An 18192-nucleotide genomic window follows, 5' to 3' on the forward strand; every position below is an offset into this window, starting at 1 on the left:
AGCTGCAGTGTGGCTAAGTTCTTCGTATAAAATATGCTAGGATAGGAAATCAAATAAATATAAGAATGTAGTATAATGAGGTTGGAAAAGTAAGGATGTTGTGGTAGAATATTTCCATTCTGGATGCCCCTTAGGAGATGCTGATATTACATTCACTCCTGAATATGAAACGCCTGAGAACATAAATTAGTCTGTAATGACGTCATCAAAATGGCTTCAGCAAGGTGTTACAAATAGTCCCACGCAACACAATAAGTTACATTTTAACGGCTACTATATAAGTTTCGCTAAAGTATGTTACATGTTATTTTATTCGTGTCAGTAGCGATAAAGTTAGTAGGCTATGTTCAATCTCTTTCGAAATGAAAGTTTATTATTTCTCTTTTTCCCTGTATTCGACGGTGTGGGGCAACCAAGAGAAACCTCCCTAGCACTGCATCGCATCGATAAAAAAAAGTGTGGTGTCGATAGTGCACGTGTGTGTTTAAATTTTTGTAATGGGAAAAGCAAAGAAACGGCAACTCGCAGATAGTGAAACTGATAGTGAGGAGGAGGCGAAAAAATTACCACCAACAGCAAGAAGATCAGATGATCCCCCTCCCAAACGGGTAAGAAATACATTTTATTTCCTCTTTCTGCCTGTGTACTTGGGCATCTTCCCTCTCATTTTTCAGAACTCTGTCCTATACATATTTTTTTTTTATTGTGAAAGCAACTATTAGAACTTAGGTATGACGTAACTCGAACACGTCAATCCCGATTACCGATCTCCGTGACAGAGCTGTGCGACTCCTGGGGTCCCGGTTCGAATCCCGGCCTGGTCATCAGTGTTCCTTCAGAGTGCCCCTTCATCAGTTTCATCCTCATTTTGCGATTAGCCAAAAGTGCCAGAAAGCAAAGTAAGGTACTACTTTGCTATACCGGAGACACCTATCAATGATTTATTTCGCAATTTTTTACATTGCTAACGTACTATTCTGCATTGCGGAACATTTCTTTAGGTGAAATAATGAAGTTCTAACGAAAATAATGTCTATTTCTTACATTAACGAGTACTTACCGTTGTTCCTTATTTCCCACAAACCATCCACGGGTAGCCCCAAAAACCATTGACATTAGCCCAAAAATGGTAACATTATCGTATGAGGGAAACGGATTCCTTCAAATTTACAGGAGAAAGTACTTACGGAAAACATTTTCTTTAGCGTTGTGGAAGTTCCTGAATGTAGATTTGATCCATTTTAATGTGAATGCATGTTGTTTTCTGCGAAACCGCTGTTTCTGCTCCCGCCATTTGCTTTCTGCACAAGAGTGCAATGTTCCGTGTGTTAAGATGATGCAACCCGGTAGCCAGTGTTTCAGCCTCTCCGCGTTTTCACTAGAACATGACGTGTCAAGTATTTTTTTTTTGGAACGAGTTTACAATACCGGACCACTCTCCAATTTCTATGAAATGTCGCCTACTCACTAATTGTGAACTCCTAAACACGAATCTGCATGTAATAATTGTCGGTCAAGTATGGAAATCGAGAAAAAATTAAATAAACTATGTTTTCTTAACGTAACGTAACCCTACCATAAGAACAATAGCTCCACGGAAGATGCCATTTTCCCAACATGAAGAAATCAACAGGCAAGACAAGGTATAGTTCTCGTAGCTAAAATATTAATTTTTCTTTGTATTTATGCTAATGGAACCTAACCTAACAGGCCTAACCTAACCTCGTAGGCATTCCTCGTCTTATGTCAGCAAGATTGTTGTGCATAAAGGAAGACCATTAACGAATTGCGAAAGAAAGATGGTTCCGAATTGCTGTGTAGGGACAATCAGCGTGGTAAATCGCAAGGTTATTTTACAATTTCTAGACGTAAATGTACAATTTTAACAAACGACCGCCAAATATGAACTACAGTTACATCATCAGGACACCGAAATTAGTAAGTAGGCGAAATTTTATAGAAATTGGAGAGTGGTCCGGTATTGTAAACTCATGCCTTTTTTTTTTTTTTACTATGCTTGCCTAACATAACCTAACCTTACGGAAAATGGTTTTTGGGGCTAATGTCAATGGTTTGCGACCTATTAGTATAATTTCAAATCCGTGGTCGAGTATTTTTAATTCTTTTTTTAACAATGCTTGCCTAACCTTACGGAAAATGGTTTTTGGGGCTAACGTGAATGGTTTTTGGGGCTAACGTGAATGGTTTGTGAGGCTAACGTCAATGGTTTGCGACGTATTAGCATAATTTCAAATCCGGGCACGAAAGTAGATATTTTCCGGTGAACAAGGTTGCAACACTGCATAAATCGACAAAACACTCTCAGAACACCCCCTAAACCAGTATGCTATCATGGCCATAATGTGTTACAGATTCGAAACAACAAGTAACAGTAATCTAAGAAATAGACATTGATATGCATTATTTCACTTTAGGAAATGTTCCACATTCGAAAATAACACATTAGCAATGTAAAGAAGTCCGAAATATATGATTCGTAGGTGTTTCCCTCATACGATAATAGTACCCCAAAAATTCACGATAGCCCCACGAACCATCACGGGGACGAGGTATGCCTACTAGTTTAGGTTAGGCCTGTTAGGTTAGGTTCCACTAGCACTCCTTTCGTTCAATTTAGCATATACGGACAATACGAGAGCGTATTGTGATCTCGTGCAGAAAGCAAATGACGGCAGCAGCAATTGCGCATCGGAAATAGATTTTCGTAGAAAACCACATGCATTCGTATTAAAATGGATAAAAACTACATTCCCGAACATCGAAAATGCTACAGAAAATGATTTGCGTAAGTACTTTCTCCTGTAAATTTGAAGAAATCCGTCTCCGGTATAGTAAAGTGTTACCCAAAGTAAAACAAACTACATCAATCAATCCAACACATCAAAGTTTCGTCCAGCGTAAAAATAATAGAAATTTCAGCCTGGCGACTATGATCTTTTGCTGTAATATTGCCGTCTTTTAAGTTTGTATGTACGAAATTTTGAAAATTCTAAGTTAAAATTGCACTACAGCGTAAGTTAGCAAATGATTTTTATTTTTTTTGGCACTTGTTTACTATCCTTCGGACAGATTTCGTACATAGCCCCACGAACCATTTCCGGTAAGGTTAGGTTAGGTAGGGCCACGCATAGGTTACACTTAAAAATTGGTTTCGAAAAAAATATTCGTAGCCCCACACACCATTTTCGCATAGCCCCACGAACCATTGACGCATAGCCCCACAGGTGTCCGAAGGATAGTAAACATTTACCCTCGCACAAAGTACTGGCATACCCATTGGAACAACCTCAGGGTCTTTCGAACAATGTCACATTCAGCAAGAATTCTTGCCAGGAGATCCTCTTCAGTCTGGACAAAACTTTGTGCGATGATGTCCTGCCTGCAGTTAAGCTGGGGGATGCTATTTTGAACAACTGTTGTGAATGTAGGAACTTGTGAAACTTGTGCAGGTAATAAAAGTATTACATCTTCATATACCGATTTTCACTTATAACTTTCGACTAAGTCGCTTCCGGACCAGGGTTCCTTATCTCAAATCAATACATGTGCCATTCTCCATCATCCTTGAAAGTTTGTATCATCAGCCCGGAAACACCCTGTATATATAGCCTATTCTACCATACACCATAGATTTTAAAATATGGCTCGCAACAGTTCAAAAATTTATAATGGCATTTTCATTATTCTGATATAACGATACTCGTGATACAGAAAACACTCAAACATTAAAAAAAATATATATACTTTTTTTTTTTTTTTAAGTAATGAAAATTTCCACAAGTGAACTTGATATATCAAAAATATATATTTTTGTAGCACTGCATTTGAAAATTCAGGTGCCCTGTGGTTTTCTACCCCTAGTTTTAATAATGAAAGATAATAGCCTTGTTTTTTTAAATACTTTAGTGTTACCGCTAAGGAACTTATTATTGTAGGTATGTACTACATGATTTTGCAATTTACTTATTATTTTATGCAGTGGTAACATCAATTAATTATTGTCTACACAAATCCAACTGTATTAAAAAGAAATAGCCATGCCTATGTAATTAGAAATAAGGTTGTGGCGCTACTCAAGGGGGCACCCTCTATGGGTGGCACTCCCCCAGATCGACCAGCGCTTAAGCCACCCATCATTACATCATTGCAATATATGTTGGTTTAATCTTAGCTACCAGTACAGCAGTAGCTATTTGGAATTTTTGACTGATTACAAATGCATGTTATCAGTGAATCTTTATCCTAAGTATATAAACTGTGTTTCTTTTTAGGCAAAATGGATCAACAGGCAGCGTGTTCTGATTTTTGCCGTGAGAGGAATAACATTTCAAGATAGGCATTTAATGTTCAACTTAAGGACCTTGCTTCCCCACTCAAAGTCTGAGAATAAAATGGAGAAAAATCGTGCTATCACAGTCATTAATGAGGTAAAGATAATTAAATAGCACAGTAGAACTTGAGTGGAGTAAACAAACCTCAGAATGCAAAATTTGTATTTGTCTGCATGTACGTGTCATATATAAATTTTGTATCTACTCAATTTTCTAAACATCCATGTTGTAGTTTCCTAAGGTTGGTTTACATGTATCTTGTCTGAAATGGGCTCTCTTGATGATGTATGTCTAATACTGTTGTCTTGCATCAAGAGTTCCTGATAGCTCCGTCTAGTTGGTTGCATGGTGCTACATGGAGTCATCTAGTTCGTTGATTTGGAGTCAAGTAGTGTATTTGGTGTCTGCACTACCTTCCGGACCGGTACAAGTGTGGTGTATGGTCACGTGGTGTGTCCTAACTAATCAAATGACCGTTTAAAGCAGCAGACAGACATTTGTTTATTCTTCTGAACTTCAACACCGCATTCCGTCTAGTTGGTTGAATGTCATTTCCTTGCACCACCCTGACACTGGATACACCTGCACTGCACAGAGTGTCAAAAAGTGCAGCCAACTAGACTGGGCTGATGAAGATGCAATGCATAGAGAATCATTCCCGCTTAAAACTGTTGGTCCTGTCCCAACCATAGGTGCATCTAGAATTTTTTTACAATTACAAAGCTTTGTTTAGGCACAATTTGTGGTCAGATAAAGTAATCGGGACTGGACCTTCATTGTGGTATGCAATCCACTGTATGTAACTCCATCAAGAAATGAACCCAGAGCTGTTTGATTATAAAATAATAGCACTAGTAGATGTTGTAAATTAGTAGTAGTTATAAGTTTTTCTAGTAACAATGATTACAGAAGAATATAAGCAGGGAACAGATTTATATGTAAATACATATCTTCATAGAATGCTAAAATTAATGTTGTTATGTACTCCCTCTGTCCCATAATTATTGTCCGGTACACTTTTGTTTGTTGTCTCATAATATTTGTCCGATAGGCAAACTGTGACATTGGTGTACACAGAAGAAGAAAATTAAACACGGGAATGAGTCATACAACATTATTACTCAAGGATCAGTACAAATTTGCCGATCAAGTATCCAAAAGAACATAAATAAAAAGTCACCATTTTGGCATACTGGACTATAATTATTGGACAGAGGGAGTATTTTCTTTGCGAATTGTGGTATGTAATCTCCAAAAATGCTGTTTTTATTATCCATGTACAGGGTAATTCAAAATGAATGTTGCAACTTTGCACAGTTATTATGATGTAACTATTTATGATAGAAAATCAAACATGGCCTCAATATAAAGAAAAACTCAGGAAGTTTTCTTCTCACTAACTGGGCTTATGCTGCTTTTCCGCTGTTCTACTAGGATCGCCAGTGTTGCAAAATGGCTAGTGACTAGTAGAAGGTGTATTGTGTGTTGGAGCTATCAAGAACTCATTCACTCACAATGGTACAGAGACATTTCCACATGCGTTTTGGCAGTAATGCACATGTTTTACCCTTCCGAAAGATTTACCAAAGTTACAACTGTAAAATGTTAGTGTCTTCAAAACCATGGACAATGACTTCCTGTCTCATGCATAGCATGTACTTGATTATCGTTTGAACGTTTACCACATTACATGTGTTTCCCATGTTGAATCTTTGTAATGTGAGTAAAACTTCCACAGTTTTTCTTCATTTTGATGCCTTGTCTTTTTTTCTACCATAAATAATAACAGCATAATAACTGTGTAAAGTTACACCATTCATTTTAAATTACCCTGTATTCTTTATTAGCTTTTAGCACATTTTTTCTTCTTTTTAACATATAATGCCATATTTTACAAACCTTTTCCGGCATATATTCCATTTTGTTTCCTTGTGTTAAGCATCAAGGTTTACAGTTCATCTGTATTTTGTTCGTTTTGTACTCTTTATTTTTAAATCTTCGAGAATAGACAATACATCTGTTATTTTAATATTCTTGTCAAAGACAAAGAATGCAAGCTCAAGATTTCACATAAAAAATCAATTGCTTATATACTCGCATTGCTTCATGTCAATATAAACAAGTCTTTAGGAACAATAGGAGATTCACGATTCACTACTCAAAAGTAAGTTATGTATTCCATTTTTTGTGTTTGGATTTTGCATTACAGTTAATGTCACATAAGCTTAATACGAGGGCTGCTGGAAAAGTTTCTGCAATCAATATGAAAAATGACATGTGAAATTCTGGGAATGGCTTTATTATTTTTCAAAGTATTCACCCTTAAGATCAATACACTTTTGCATACACTCAAACCATATTTGAAAGCATATTTTCCACTCTGAAGCTGATAGCTCAGAAACCGCTGTTCGGAATGCACCAACAGCTGCTTCAGGTGACACAAATCGCTCACCACGCATCTTATTTTTCATGTGTGGGAACAAAAGGAAGTCGTTAGGTTATAAATCAGGTGAGTACGAACAATGAGTCATTAATTCAACATTTTTACTGGACAAAAAATCAACAGTTTGGTGTGCTGAGTGGGAACTGGCGTTGTCGTGGTGAAGAATAATGCGACAATTTGGGTTTGTTTTATGCAATTCATTGATGACCTCTGGCAAACAAATTGTTGTATACCACTCAGCATTTACAGTCCTTCGAACTTCTAAAGCTATTGTTGCCACATGTCCTTTATAACGGAAAAAACAAGCAATCATTTACTTGGCAGCACTCCTCGAACGAACAACTTTTGTTGGTTTCAGCTCACTTTAAAACCCCCAAACAGTAGATTGCTGTTTAGTTTCGGGTTCGTTTGAATAGATCTAAGTTTCGTCCCCTGTAACGAAGTAGTATACCAAATTTGAATTTCCTTGTTTGAATTTTTTGAGCATTTCTTTACACCAATTTACACGAGCCTGTTTTTGAGCTTCGGTCAAGTTGTGTGGGATCCAACGGCTTGAAAGTTTTGATACGTTCAGATGACCATGCAAAATCGTATGTAGTGCTTTCATGTGAATGTTCAAGGACGCCTGAATCTCACGGTATGTCACATGCTGATCTCTCTCAATCATTTCATGTGCAGCATCAACATTACTGGCAACAACAGACGTGGATGGACGACCTTCACGAAATTCATCACTGAGAAATGTGTGATCACGCTGGAATTGTGAAAACCAATTGTACACAGTCCTATTGGATGGTGCTTCATCCCCAAAAACCAAATGAAGTTGCTCGATACATTGTTTCGGTGTTAAACTACATTTGAAATTATAAAAAATCATTGCCCGAAAGTGTTCACAAGAAATTTCCACATCTCACACGAAACTGCTGTGGAAAATAAATGAAAAGTCTTAAACAAACAAAAATAATTTAAACATAAAAAAGGTATATTCTTCCGATTTTTATAATAGCTGAACACTAGCACCACTGTTGGTGCTAGTTTGCAGAAACTTTTCCAGCAACCCTCGTATATTTTATTGAGCTAGGTGAGCAGCTTGCTTAAGGAAAATTGCCATTTTTGACAATTGTAGGTCCATATTTAATTTAATATTTTGATTAAAAGAACTAAATATATTAGAGCTGAGCCAATACTGATACTTGAAAATTGCAATGATAAAAATTTGTTCAAAATATTGATCACCATTGGTGTGTAAATATTCTTCTCCAATTATATTTATCAAGAAATTTGCTTCAGAATGTTCAAGAATTATTTCAGAATATCAAAATAGATGTTATGTAATCACAAAATACAGTTTTTAGTGCAAAATTGTTGCAAAATTAAAAGAAAATTTGAATTTTGCATAATTTCCAGGATAATTAGACTTTTGGGGGCCCCTGTGAAAGACTAAAATGCCGGAAAAGTATCGGTAAATGAATTCCAACCAATACATTGGTATCGACTCACCCCTAAAATATATATTCACATACCTTACAATTTTTACTTACTTACTTACTTAGTCGATCCTCTTCTACCGTCAGGTGTAGAGGTTTTGCAAAGAGCTCTCCATCCTTCTCGGTCCCTGGCTAACATTTTTGCCCTGTTGGTATCCAATCCTCTTCTCCTCAAAACTTCTTCCATCCAGCCGTCCCAGGTCTGCCTTGGTCTTCCCTTTGGTCTCTTTCCATCTACTTTAGCTTGCCATATCTTTTTAGGTATCCTTTCTTCACTCATTCTGTGAACATGACCAAACCACCTCAACTGCGACGCTTCTATTTGTTGTTGTAAAGGTTGGGTCTTAAGGCTCATTCGAATTGTCTGATTCCTTACTCTATCTCGTTTTGTTTTTCCTTCTATTCTTCTTAGGTATCTCATTTCAGTTGCTTGAAGTTTGCTAGAATAATTAGTTGTTAGTGGCCATGATTCACACCCGTAAATTAGTGTAGGTGCATACGTTGTTTTGTAAACTGTCAACTTTGTTTTCTTCGTAATTTCCTTTTTATTTATGAAGTTTCTATTTAGAGCATGATATAATCTTCCTGCTGCAGCAATTCTATTATTTACTTCTTCATCTATTTTCCCACTGCTGCTTATTATAGACCCTAAATACTTGAACTTTGTTACTTGTTCTAATCTCTCGCCTTCTATCTTAATGGTATGAGTTCTATGTTCTCTACTTATTATCATTGTTTTTGTTTTACTGGTGTTAATTCTCATATTTACCTTTTATAGTTCTCTGTTCCATACATCTAAATTATATTGTAAGTCCTTTTCAGTTTTAGCAAATAAAACGAGATCGTCTGCAAAAGCTAGTTCTGATATTTGTACAGGTCTCATGAGCCAATTCCCAACAGTAAAGGGTTTGATCTTTCTTTTGCAAATTTTTGTAATTTCATCAATTAAAATTATGAACAGAAGTGGACTTAAAATGCAGCCTTGTCTTACTCCAGTTGATGTATAAAATTCATCAGATTTTATGTTACTTGTACGGATGTAGTTACAACAGTTATTGTAAAAGCTCTGTATGCTAGCGATCAGGTTATCATTCACTTTTCTTCTTTGCAGCACTTCCCATAATTTAATCCAAGGTACCCTGTCAAATGCCTTTTCCAAATCTATGAAACACATATGAATTTCTTTATTATACACTTACAATTTTTACTACATGTAAATCCGTTCACTGGGTATGAGCTTGTGAGAATTCATTTCCTCAGGCAAAACTGTTATTTTGAAATGATTTGACGTAGAATGCTCTTGCTTTCTGTCCAGTTAATGTTATTGCTTTATTTCCAGCAGGTCCCAATTTATGTATTTGTGCTCAACTTTGCTGTATTCTGCTACTATCTGGAAAAGGATTGCTAGAGTATTTATTGTTTGGTCTTTTTAACATAATGCCATCAATACTTTTTATAATATTTATTCATTCCTTTTGGGATGTGCCCCTCCCACTAAATCTGCCAATAATCCTAACTAACCTATCAGCATAGGGGAGGACTTTATACAAAATTTTCACCCTGTAAGACATTTGATATTGTCAATGTCCATGAGTTTTATTAAGTTTTTAACGTGTACTTCCAATTGGGCATGTCCTGTTTTGTTCATTAACCATTGAATGTTGATGTTTTCCAGATGTGTGAAATGAGACATTGCAATAAGTGTGTCTTCTTTGAGAGTGTTAAGCATAGAGATCTGTATGCGTGGTTTTCCAACATTCCAGATGGACCATCTGCAAAATTTCTTGTTGAAAATGGTAAGTACTTCATCAACATCCACACTGTTCCAATGAACCGTTACATTTCACCAGATGAAACCTTACAATCTTCTCCCCTATCCTCCTTCAAATTGGAAATTGTGGATATATTCCTGTTGTTTCATAAAAGATTTATATTTGTATGTATGGTAACATTATGGTGGTACACCCAACGTCGAAAGAAACAGTAGACGAATTGTCCACCAATATTTTAATTTGGTCTGTATTACACAATGTGATTACAATGAATTGAAATAATGATGTCAATAAGCAGATAACAATGCCTGCTTCGAATCAACATGGTTTCATTCCTTAAAACAACACAGGATGTAGAATAAGAAAGTAATGAAAATAGTGGTGGACAATTTGCCTACTATTATCTTTGCTGTTGACTGTACCTGAATTTCATATTTTTCAGGGTACTGAGGTAAAAAGAAAATTTAAAATTAGGACTGAGCTGATAGCGATTCTCCTACCATTTACCACCAATATCGATCCCAATGCTTGAAAATTGTAACAATTAAAAGGTGTTCAAAATATTCGTTAATATTAGTGAATGATTGATATTGAGATTTAAGTCCATGTTATGCACAGAAAGGCTAATTGAGGCTGGACTGGACAGTTTAAAGTGGGAACGGACCACTATGTGCCTCCACCGGGTATCGAGCCAGGGACACCTTGATTACAAGGGACAATGCTACCACTGACCCTATTAGTGAAAGAGTATTCTACTCCGATTTTAAGCATGAATTTACCACAGTTTTGGTGTAAAATATAGAAAAATTACATCATAGTATAAAGATACCTGTTTTGTAATCACAAAATAGTTTTGCCACTGATATTGGTACAAAATCAATGGAAGCATAACTTCCAGGATACATAGGTTCTGCGAAAGTGTTACGTGGCACATTTTAAACTAGCTATCAAAACAGGAAAAGTTTTGGTAAATAATTCCAACTGATAACAGCTGCTATCAGTCAATACCTATGCATCTGAATCAGCTCAATACTACCAGAAATTTGTAAAACTCTGCTTTATTGGAACCACAAAGTTTGAATGTGTGATGTAATGTAAAATCGGGATTTTACTGTACATTGATATAAAATTTTACCAATGCAGTTTTAAATGTAATTTTATGAAGAGTATATTTCAGGGGTGGATATCGCCTATCGCACAAATATAACCAAACAAATCATCCATCATCATGTTCATTCATTTTGCTTCACGAAATCTCTAACTAACTAACTCACTCTCTAGCCTTCTTAAACCCGAAGGTTCATGGCCGCAGCAACACAGGCCTTCCATCTTTCCCTATCTTGAGTAAGATCTATATACTCTTTTCCATCCCTACCAATTTCCCTTAGGTCCATGTCAAGGTTGTCCCTCCATCTTCGTCTTGGCCTTCCTACAGGTCTCTTACCATCAGGTAAGAAATCTCAAATTCAAAAATTAAAACCAAATGTCGAAGAAGCAATAAACAACCTCTGTACCAACATTAATGCAAGTATATTCCTTAAAAGCGTCCACAACGTAATAGAAAAATCATGGACAATTTGCTGGGTAATAATTAAGGCAACCCTCTGTACACATGGCAGAATTGAAAGGTGTTCATGTTGTATATTTTGTAACAAAATGATCTAGTGTTAATTTTTTATTTATTTCTGTTTTCCAGTTCATACGATGGAACAGCTTAACTTATCAGGGAATTGTTTGAAAGGTTCGAGACCATTGTTGTCCTTTGATCCAAACTTCGAAGCAGAACCACATTATAAACTTATTAAGGAACTTTTTGTTCAGGTAATTAATTGCTCGTCTTATATAATGGAAACATTTTCATGGTGTGAGGAAAACGCTGTTCACCATGTCAAAGTTTGTGGTATCTGTGTGGTAGATCTTACATCCAGATACATAGTCAATGAACCTTGGAAATCAATAGGAACTAAGTAAGTCAAAAGCAACACAGGAACTGGAAACTTCCTTGTGAATGCGAGGTGACGTTCACATTTGGCCTTTTTTTTTTTTTTTTTTTTTGCTATTATATTTCAAAAGTCAAATTCTGCTAAGTTAATTTTCAATGTGTGGTTTTATTTTTGTCAATGTTCGGCAATATATATATATAAATCAAAGAAGGTAAAAGGAAACACTCACCGGACAGTAGAAAAATTCAAAATTTTCGCTAATTTCATACCATCATCGGTGTGAGAAGAAATAGACGGAACCAACTTCCGGTTCCGTCTATTTCTTCTCACACCGATGATGCTATGAAATTAGCGAAAATTTTGAATTTTTCTACTGTCCGGTGAGTGTTTCCTTTTACCTTCTTTGATTTTTACTTAGCCCTTTTGGCCCTCCTTGCTTTTATCCATTATATATATATATATATAGGGCGGATAAATATTAATGATGAAGGAGACTGTAAACACTTACCACACGAAGAGAAATTATTCTATATTTCGTGATCTGAGTCGTATTTTCAAGTTGAAGGAGAAAGATCGGCGTTACTTAGAGAAGAGGCACAGAATACTGACCGTAGCGTCTCTACGATCAGTGTTGCCAGAAACAGTTGATAGATGACTAGAAGTACTTTCACCAGTGTTTACTGTAAGGTGGGTGGGTAATTTTGGGGAGGAGAGGAAAGGGTTACTGGTTGGCATGAGGATGGGGCAGGTTCATCACCTCCCCTACCCTCCTGATCCCCACAGCGGCAGACGAGTTCACCCTTCACCCTAAGGGTACCGGCAACTCATCCAACCTCATTTACACCCTCATCTGCCAAATCTGCGGCAACTTCTACATAGGCGAAACCTCCACCCCCTTGAATCTAAGAATTAATAGTCACCGTTCCTCCACCCAAAACTCCGATTTCACTGTTGCCATCCACACCAACAGCCATAACACCACCTTCAATAACTGCTTCCATGTTGCCATCATCCATCTTTTACCCCCCCCCCCTCCCCCCCTGCTCTGACACATCTTTCCGCAGGCGATGGGAAAGGGCCTACATAACGGGCATGCACGCCACTATACCCCCCGGACTCAACCTAGCCAACCAGTAATCCTTTCCTCTCCTCCCCAAAATTACCCATCCACCTTACAGGAAACACTGGTGAAAGTACTTCTCGTCATCTATCAACTGTTTCTGGCAACACTGATCGTAGAGACGGTACGGTCAGTATTCTGTACCTCTTCTCTAAGTAACGCCGATCTTTCTCCTTCAACTTGAAAATGCGACTCAGATCGCGAAATATAGAATAATTTCTCTTCGTGTGGTAAGTGTTTACTGTCTCCTTCATCATTAATATATATATATATATATATATACTATATACTGGGTGATTTTTTTAACCTGAATCATTTGAATATCTTGAAAAAAAATCATCCTACAAAAAAATGTTCCAAATAAAAAGTTGATAGTTTGGAGGGGGAAGTTTAGTGGTGCAACAAAAGAACACCCCCTCCCCCTCTTGTAGGTGGGGCGGGGGGCAACTTTGAAATTTCAAATAGAAACCCCTATTTTTTTATTACAGATTTGGATTTTACGGAAAAAAATACATAAGTTTTGTCTGAAACATTTTTTTCGATTCGTGATAGATGGCACTATAATCGAAAAATTTTCATTTCTTGAATGTTTACACTTTAAAACCAATGTATTTCATTTCGCAATTCATTTAAAGTCAAAAAATAAAACGTTCTCGTGCATCAACTTTGTACTAATTCTTGACAAATCCTTTGAGATTTCATTAAGCTGGTAATTTGCCTATTTACAACATTTAAAAGTTAGATTCGATATTTGTTTAATTTTTTTTATTGTTGTGTGAAAGATGCTTAAGAAAGCTACAACAGAAAAAAATAAAAAAAATAAAACAATGTCAAGAAACAGTTCCTTTTTAGACTTTTCCTGTTAAATCATTGTTTGTTTTTCATTGCTTTTTAGATCACAAGAATGGTCCAAGCGATTAATTTGACTAAGCTGTTGATACTTTTTAATATCAATGGATGTATTAACTGTAGAAGAGAAAATTGAAACGGTTCTCGTGTATGGAGAATCTGGAAGGAATCTCTGTCAAGCTGTCGTTGTTTATGCTCAGCGTGTTTCAGACAGGGCGCGTTCTTTCGCTTCGTTTCAACGTACAGTCAATCAATTTACTACTGAAGGAAGTGTTAAACCTAAACAAAGGACCCGTCGAACAGTTACTGGAGAAGAAAATGAAATTAATGTGTTAGCTGCTGTGGCCCATGATCCTCATGTCAGCTCATGAAAATTTGTCGATTATAGCGCCATCTATCACGAATCGAAAAAATGTTTCAGACAAAACTTATGTATTTTTTTCCGTTCAATCCGAATCTGTAATAAAAAATAGGGGTTTCTATTTGAAATTTCAAAGTTGCCCCCCACCCCACCTACAAGAGGGGGAGGGGGTGTTCTTTTGTTGCACCACTAAACTTCCCCCTCCAAACTATCAACTTTTTATTTGGAACATTTTTTTGTAGGATGATTTCTTTTCAAGATATTCAAATGATTCAGGTTAAAAAAATCACCCAGTATATATATCTTTCTTCAAGATGTTAGATCGCAGTATGGTCTTTGGAATACACTTAATAATGACCAATTCCTATCCCATTAGCCTAATTTCTAAAATATGGGGTTATACAAAAAGATTAATCTAATTTCAATGACCATATTTTTTAAATTAACAAGTTCACACTCATTATTAGAGCCACATATGTATTTATGATGAATAAAATATCAAAATGTCAGTTCAAAAAGGTACACACATTTTGGGATCAAAAGCAGTACATAAAATGCCATTTCGTTGTTAAACATGGTGAATAAAATCCCAAATTTAACTTGAAAATTATACTTTATTTGTCAACATAAACATTCCCTTTCTAATAGAACATTTGCCCGACCCTGTGGCCGAGTGGTTAGCACATCGTGCTGCGACGCCAAGGGTCCCGGGTTCGAATCCCGGTCGAGCTTGGTTGTTTGTGAATGTCCATTCATCAATTTCATCATTTCATCACTCATCCCCATCTTCGCAAATTAGCCAAGAGGCACAAAACGCGAAGTAAAATAAACTAAAATCAATCAATCAATCTAATAGAACATTTATGTAGATATCAGAATGTTAAGTTTTATAAGTGCAAAGGTGTGTGTCATTTGTAAATTGAGTATTATATGTGAAGCTAAATTTTGTGTTTCCTTTGCAGATATTTTCAACTCCTCACTATCATCCAAAGAGCCAACCTTTTATTGACCATGTCATGACATTCTCTATTCTGGATCAGAGAATCTGGTTCAGAAATTATCAAATAATGGAAGAGGATGGCTCTGTTGTGGAAATAGGTGAGTCTTATTGCATTTTGCAGTTACAAATGGCATGAATTTGTGTGTTATTTTTATTCAATATTACTGTTCTTGTCATGTGTGCAATGTGTGTCTATTAAATCAACTTTAGTGCTTTTTGTATATGCCTTGTGTATAATTAAAATTATAGAAGTTTTATAAATTTGTCACCATATCAGGGCCTCTCCAGTGGCTTAGGACAACATAAATGAAGAGGACCCAGGTTTGATACCAGGTGGATACACACACGGTTTTTTTCAGATCCCACCTTAAACTCTAGGTCCATTTTCATTTAACCTAACTGCATGAAGTGGTCTTACAACAAACTTTGAACCTTCATTTGTCAGTATATCAGAAACCTTGTGAACAGAGAAACAGAGATCATTGGCCCTCAGTAGAGCACTAATTTTCTTTTCAATTGCTAACTTGTACATTAAACTTGTGAATTAGCTAGTTATGCAGTGTGTGTCAGGCCTCGAGTTCAAATCCTAAATATTTTTTTTTTTGGTAAAACTTCGGTATGGTCCCAACGGATTTCTTCATTTTTACACAAGAAACTACTTACGGAAATAGTTTCTGTAGCATTTAGAAGTTCGTGGAGGTATTTTCTTTTATCGTGCAATCTATTTCACCGGGAAATCATGTATTATTGAACAGAAATATCTCTCCGACGCACAATTGTCATTCCTTTCATTTCCTTGCACCTACGTGAACCAATGTTGTGAATGTTTGATGACGTAACTCCCTGTCAGTGTTTCCAACCGGGCTGTTTTTAGCAAGGACATGACAATTTTAACTATGTTTGCCTAACGTAACCGAACCTAACCTAACCTTGCCGTTTGTGGAGCTATCCGTGAATGGTTTGTGGAGCTAAGCGTGCATGGTTCGTGGTGATTTGTCGGTTTCTGGGGCTATCCGTGAATGGTTTGTGGAGATTTTTCGGTTGACAAGGTTGGGAACACTGCATACCCAATGATGATCTACCATGCTAGTCAAGCTGTATTGCCATATTGTGTGTCGAAAGCGAAAAGAGGAAGAACAATAATTACTCCTCATGTAAAAAATTCAAATTATTTTCATGAAAAAAGCAAAATACCACCTTGAAGAATCTTTCGTAATGCAGATTAGTTAAGTACGGATGTTAAATATGACGAAAGAAACTAGTGAGAGGTGTTGGGACCATACTGAAGTTTTACCTTTTTTTTCTCTATTGAAAGTATAATTCATAGTGTGACCATTGGAATGCATATCTTTATAAATGCCTTCTTAAATGTAATTTCTTTACCTTTTAGGTCCACGATTTGTTCTACAACCTATCAAAATATTTGCATCTAGCTTCGGAGGGAAAACACTGTGGGCAAATCCATCCTATGTGTCTCCAGCCAGGGTAAGGTTTCATTTACTTTATTATGTTTTTCAAAATTATAACATTGTGAATTATTGTGTATCGCCCAAGCATTGACACCTATCAATACGATTTTAATGAACATAGTAAACATTTTCTTCTGTAAACATGAAAACTGAGAAAATGGCGAAGTGGAAAGAAATACTTTCCCTTACAGCTACTGGTTTAAGTCTCAGTGGGGGAAATATTTTCCATGATTCTACATGCATACGGGAATCATGTTATCAGAGGTTCATGCTAACTTCCGTTTCCTGCGTTATATGTTTTCCGATCCGTGACGATGTCTTAAAATTTGGCAGAAACCTGTTCTGTTGATGCGACTTCTCCCTCCTTTTCCTTGCTTTCACAGCTGTTTCATTCACCACACGAGCCTGAACTACCAGATGTTAGGTTTTCATGCGAGAGGAGGGAGGGAAGAGGGGCATGGTTCAGTGGAGGGAGGAGAGGCAGGGCACAACTTACATTTTTCCCACCTTTCTTGACTGACAGTAAGGGAAAATGGCACTTTTTACATTCTCTGTAAAGATACAGTGGGCCAATTCTTCTACCTCAGGATCAGACAACAAGCACACTGTTGCCAAACCGATTCTTGCTAAATGGTGCTTTCCTTAGAATTTGGACAAAACGAAAGTTTGCCCTCCCCCCTCTGAGTGGAAAATTAACAACAGAACTCTGATCACCATTCGCTTCTTTGCCCCAACAGATTTACAGAATCCCTCCTAGTTGATATGAACGAAAAAAAAAAGCAGGGAGGGGGTTTGTTTGTGGAAAACTTTTCCTTTTTGTCTGCACCGTTGGAATGGAAAATAAATAAGAAGGGTTTGCCAATCTCTGATATCCAATACTCAATAAGAACTGCACTTCTTCTTTAATGGGAAGTCGTTTAGATTCCTAAGGAAATACGATTGGATCTAGTGTATATTTCACTGTAAATTATTTTTTAATCTGAAGTTTTTTCACAAATGCTGTATTTTGGTTATCAGAATGAAGCTGAAAATGAATAAGCTAAAGTGATTATTTTTTTCTATGGGCAAATGAGCAATTATTTACTCACTGATGGAAAATTATTCTTATCAATTGTTTGGGGGGGGGTGGAGCGAGGGGCAAAGTTCGGACACAAGTTATTATTCTGCGTGGGGCAGAAAACGGTTTCTTTCATGCAGATTATGTGACACTCGTGTCGTACAGTGATAGTCGGGATTGGTGAGTGGATAAATGAGGGCAATATTCTCTGGGAATACCTTTAAAATGCTTATTTGGGCCAAAAGAGCATATATTTAATTACTTTTTTCTCATTTGCGGGGGGAGCCGTGGTCACCTAGACGGTAGGGTGTCTGACTGCCACACTGGAAACCCGGGTTG

The 18192-nt window shown here is 36.7% G+C and overlaps 1 protein-coding gene across 1 annotated transcript; it reads left to right on the forward strand.

Moving 5' to 3' along the window:
* The first annotated feature begins 454 nt into the window (after positions 1-454).
* Positions 455-16887, forward strand: LOC145983453 (ribosome biogenesis protein BRX1 homolog). The gene is made up of 6 exons (XM_083116559.1): positions 455-608; positions 4293-4448; positions 9958-10078; positions 11751-11875; positions 15290-15425; positions 16718-16887. Exons 1-6 carry the CDS (start codon positions 498-500, stop codon positions 16885-16887), a joined length of 819 nt encoding a protein of 272 aa, XP_082972685.1. The 5' UTR covers positions 455-497.
* Positions 16888-18192: the final 1305 nt, after the last annotated feature.

The sequence above is a fragment of the Lepisma saccharinum genome, unplaced genomic scaffold (genome assembly GCF_977018435.1).
Source record: "Lepisma saccharinum unplaced genomic scaffold, izLepSacc3.1 HAP1_SCAFFOLD_969, whole genome shotgun sequence".
NCBI lineage: Eukaryota > Metazoa > Arthropoda > Insecta > Zygentoma > Lepismatidae > Lepisma > Lepisma saccharinum.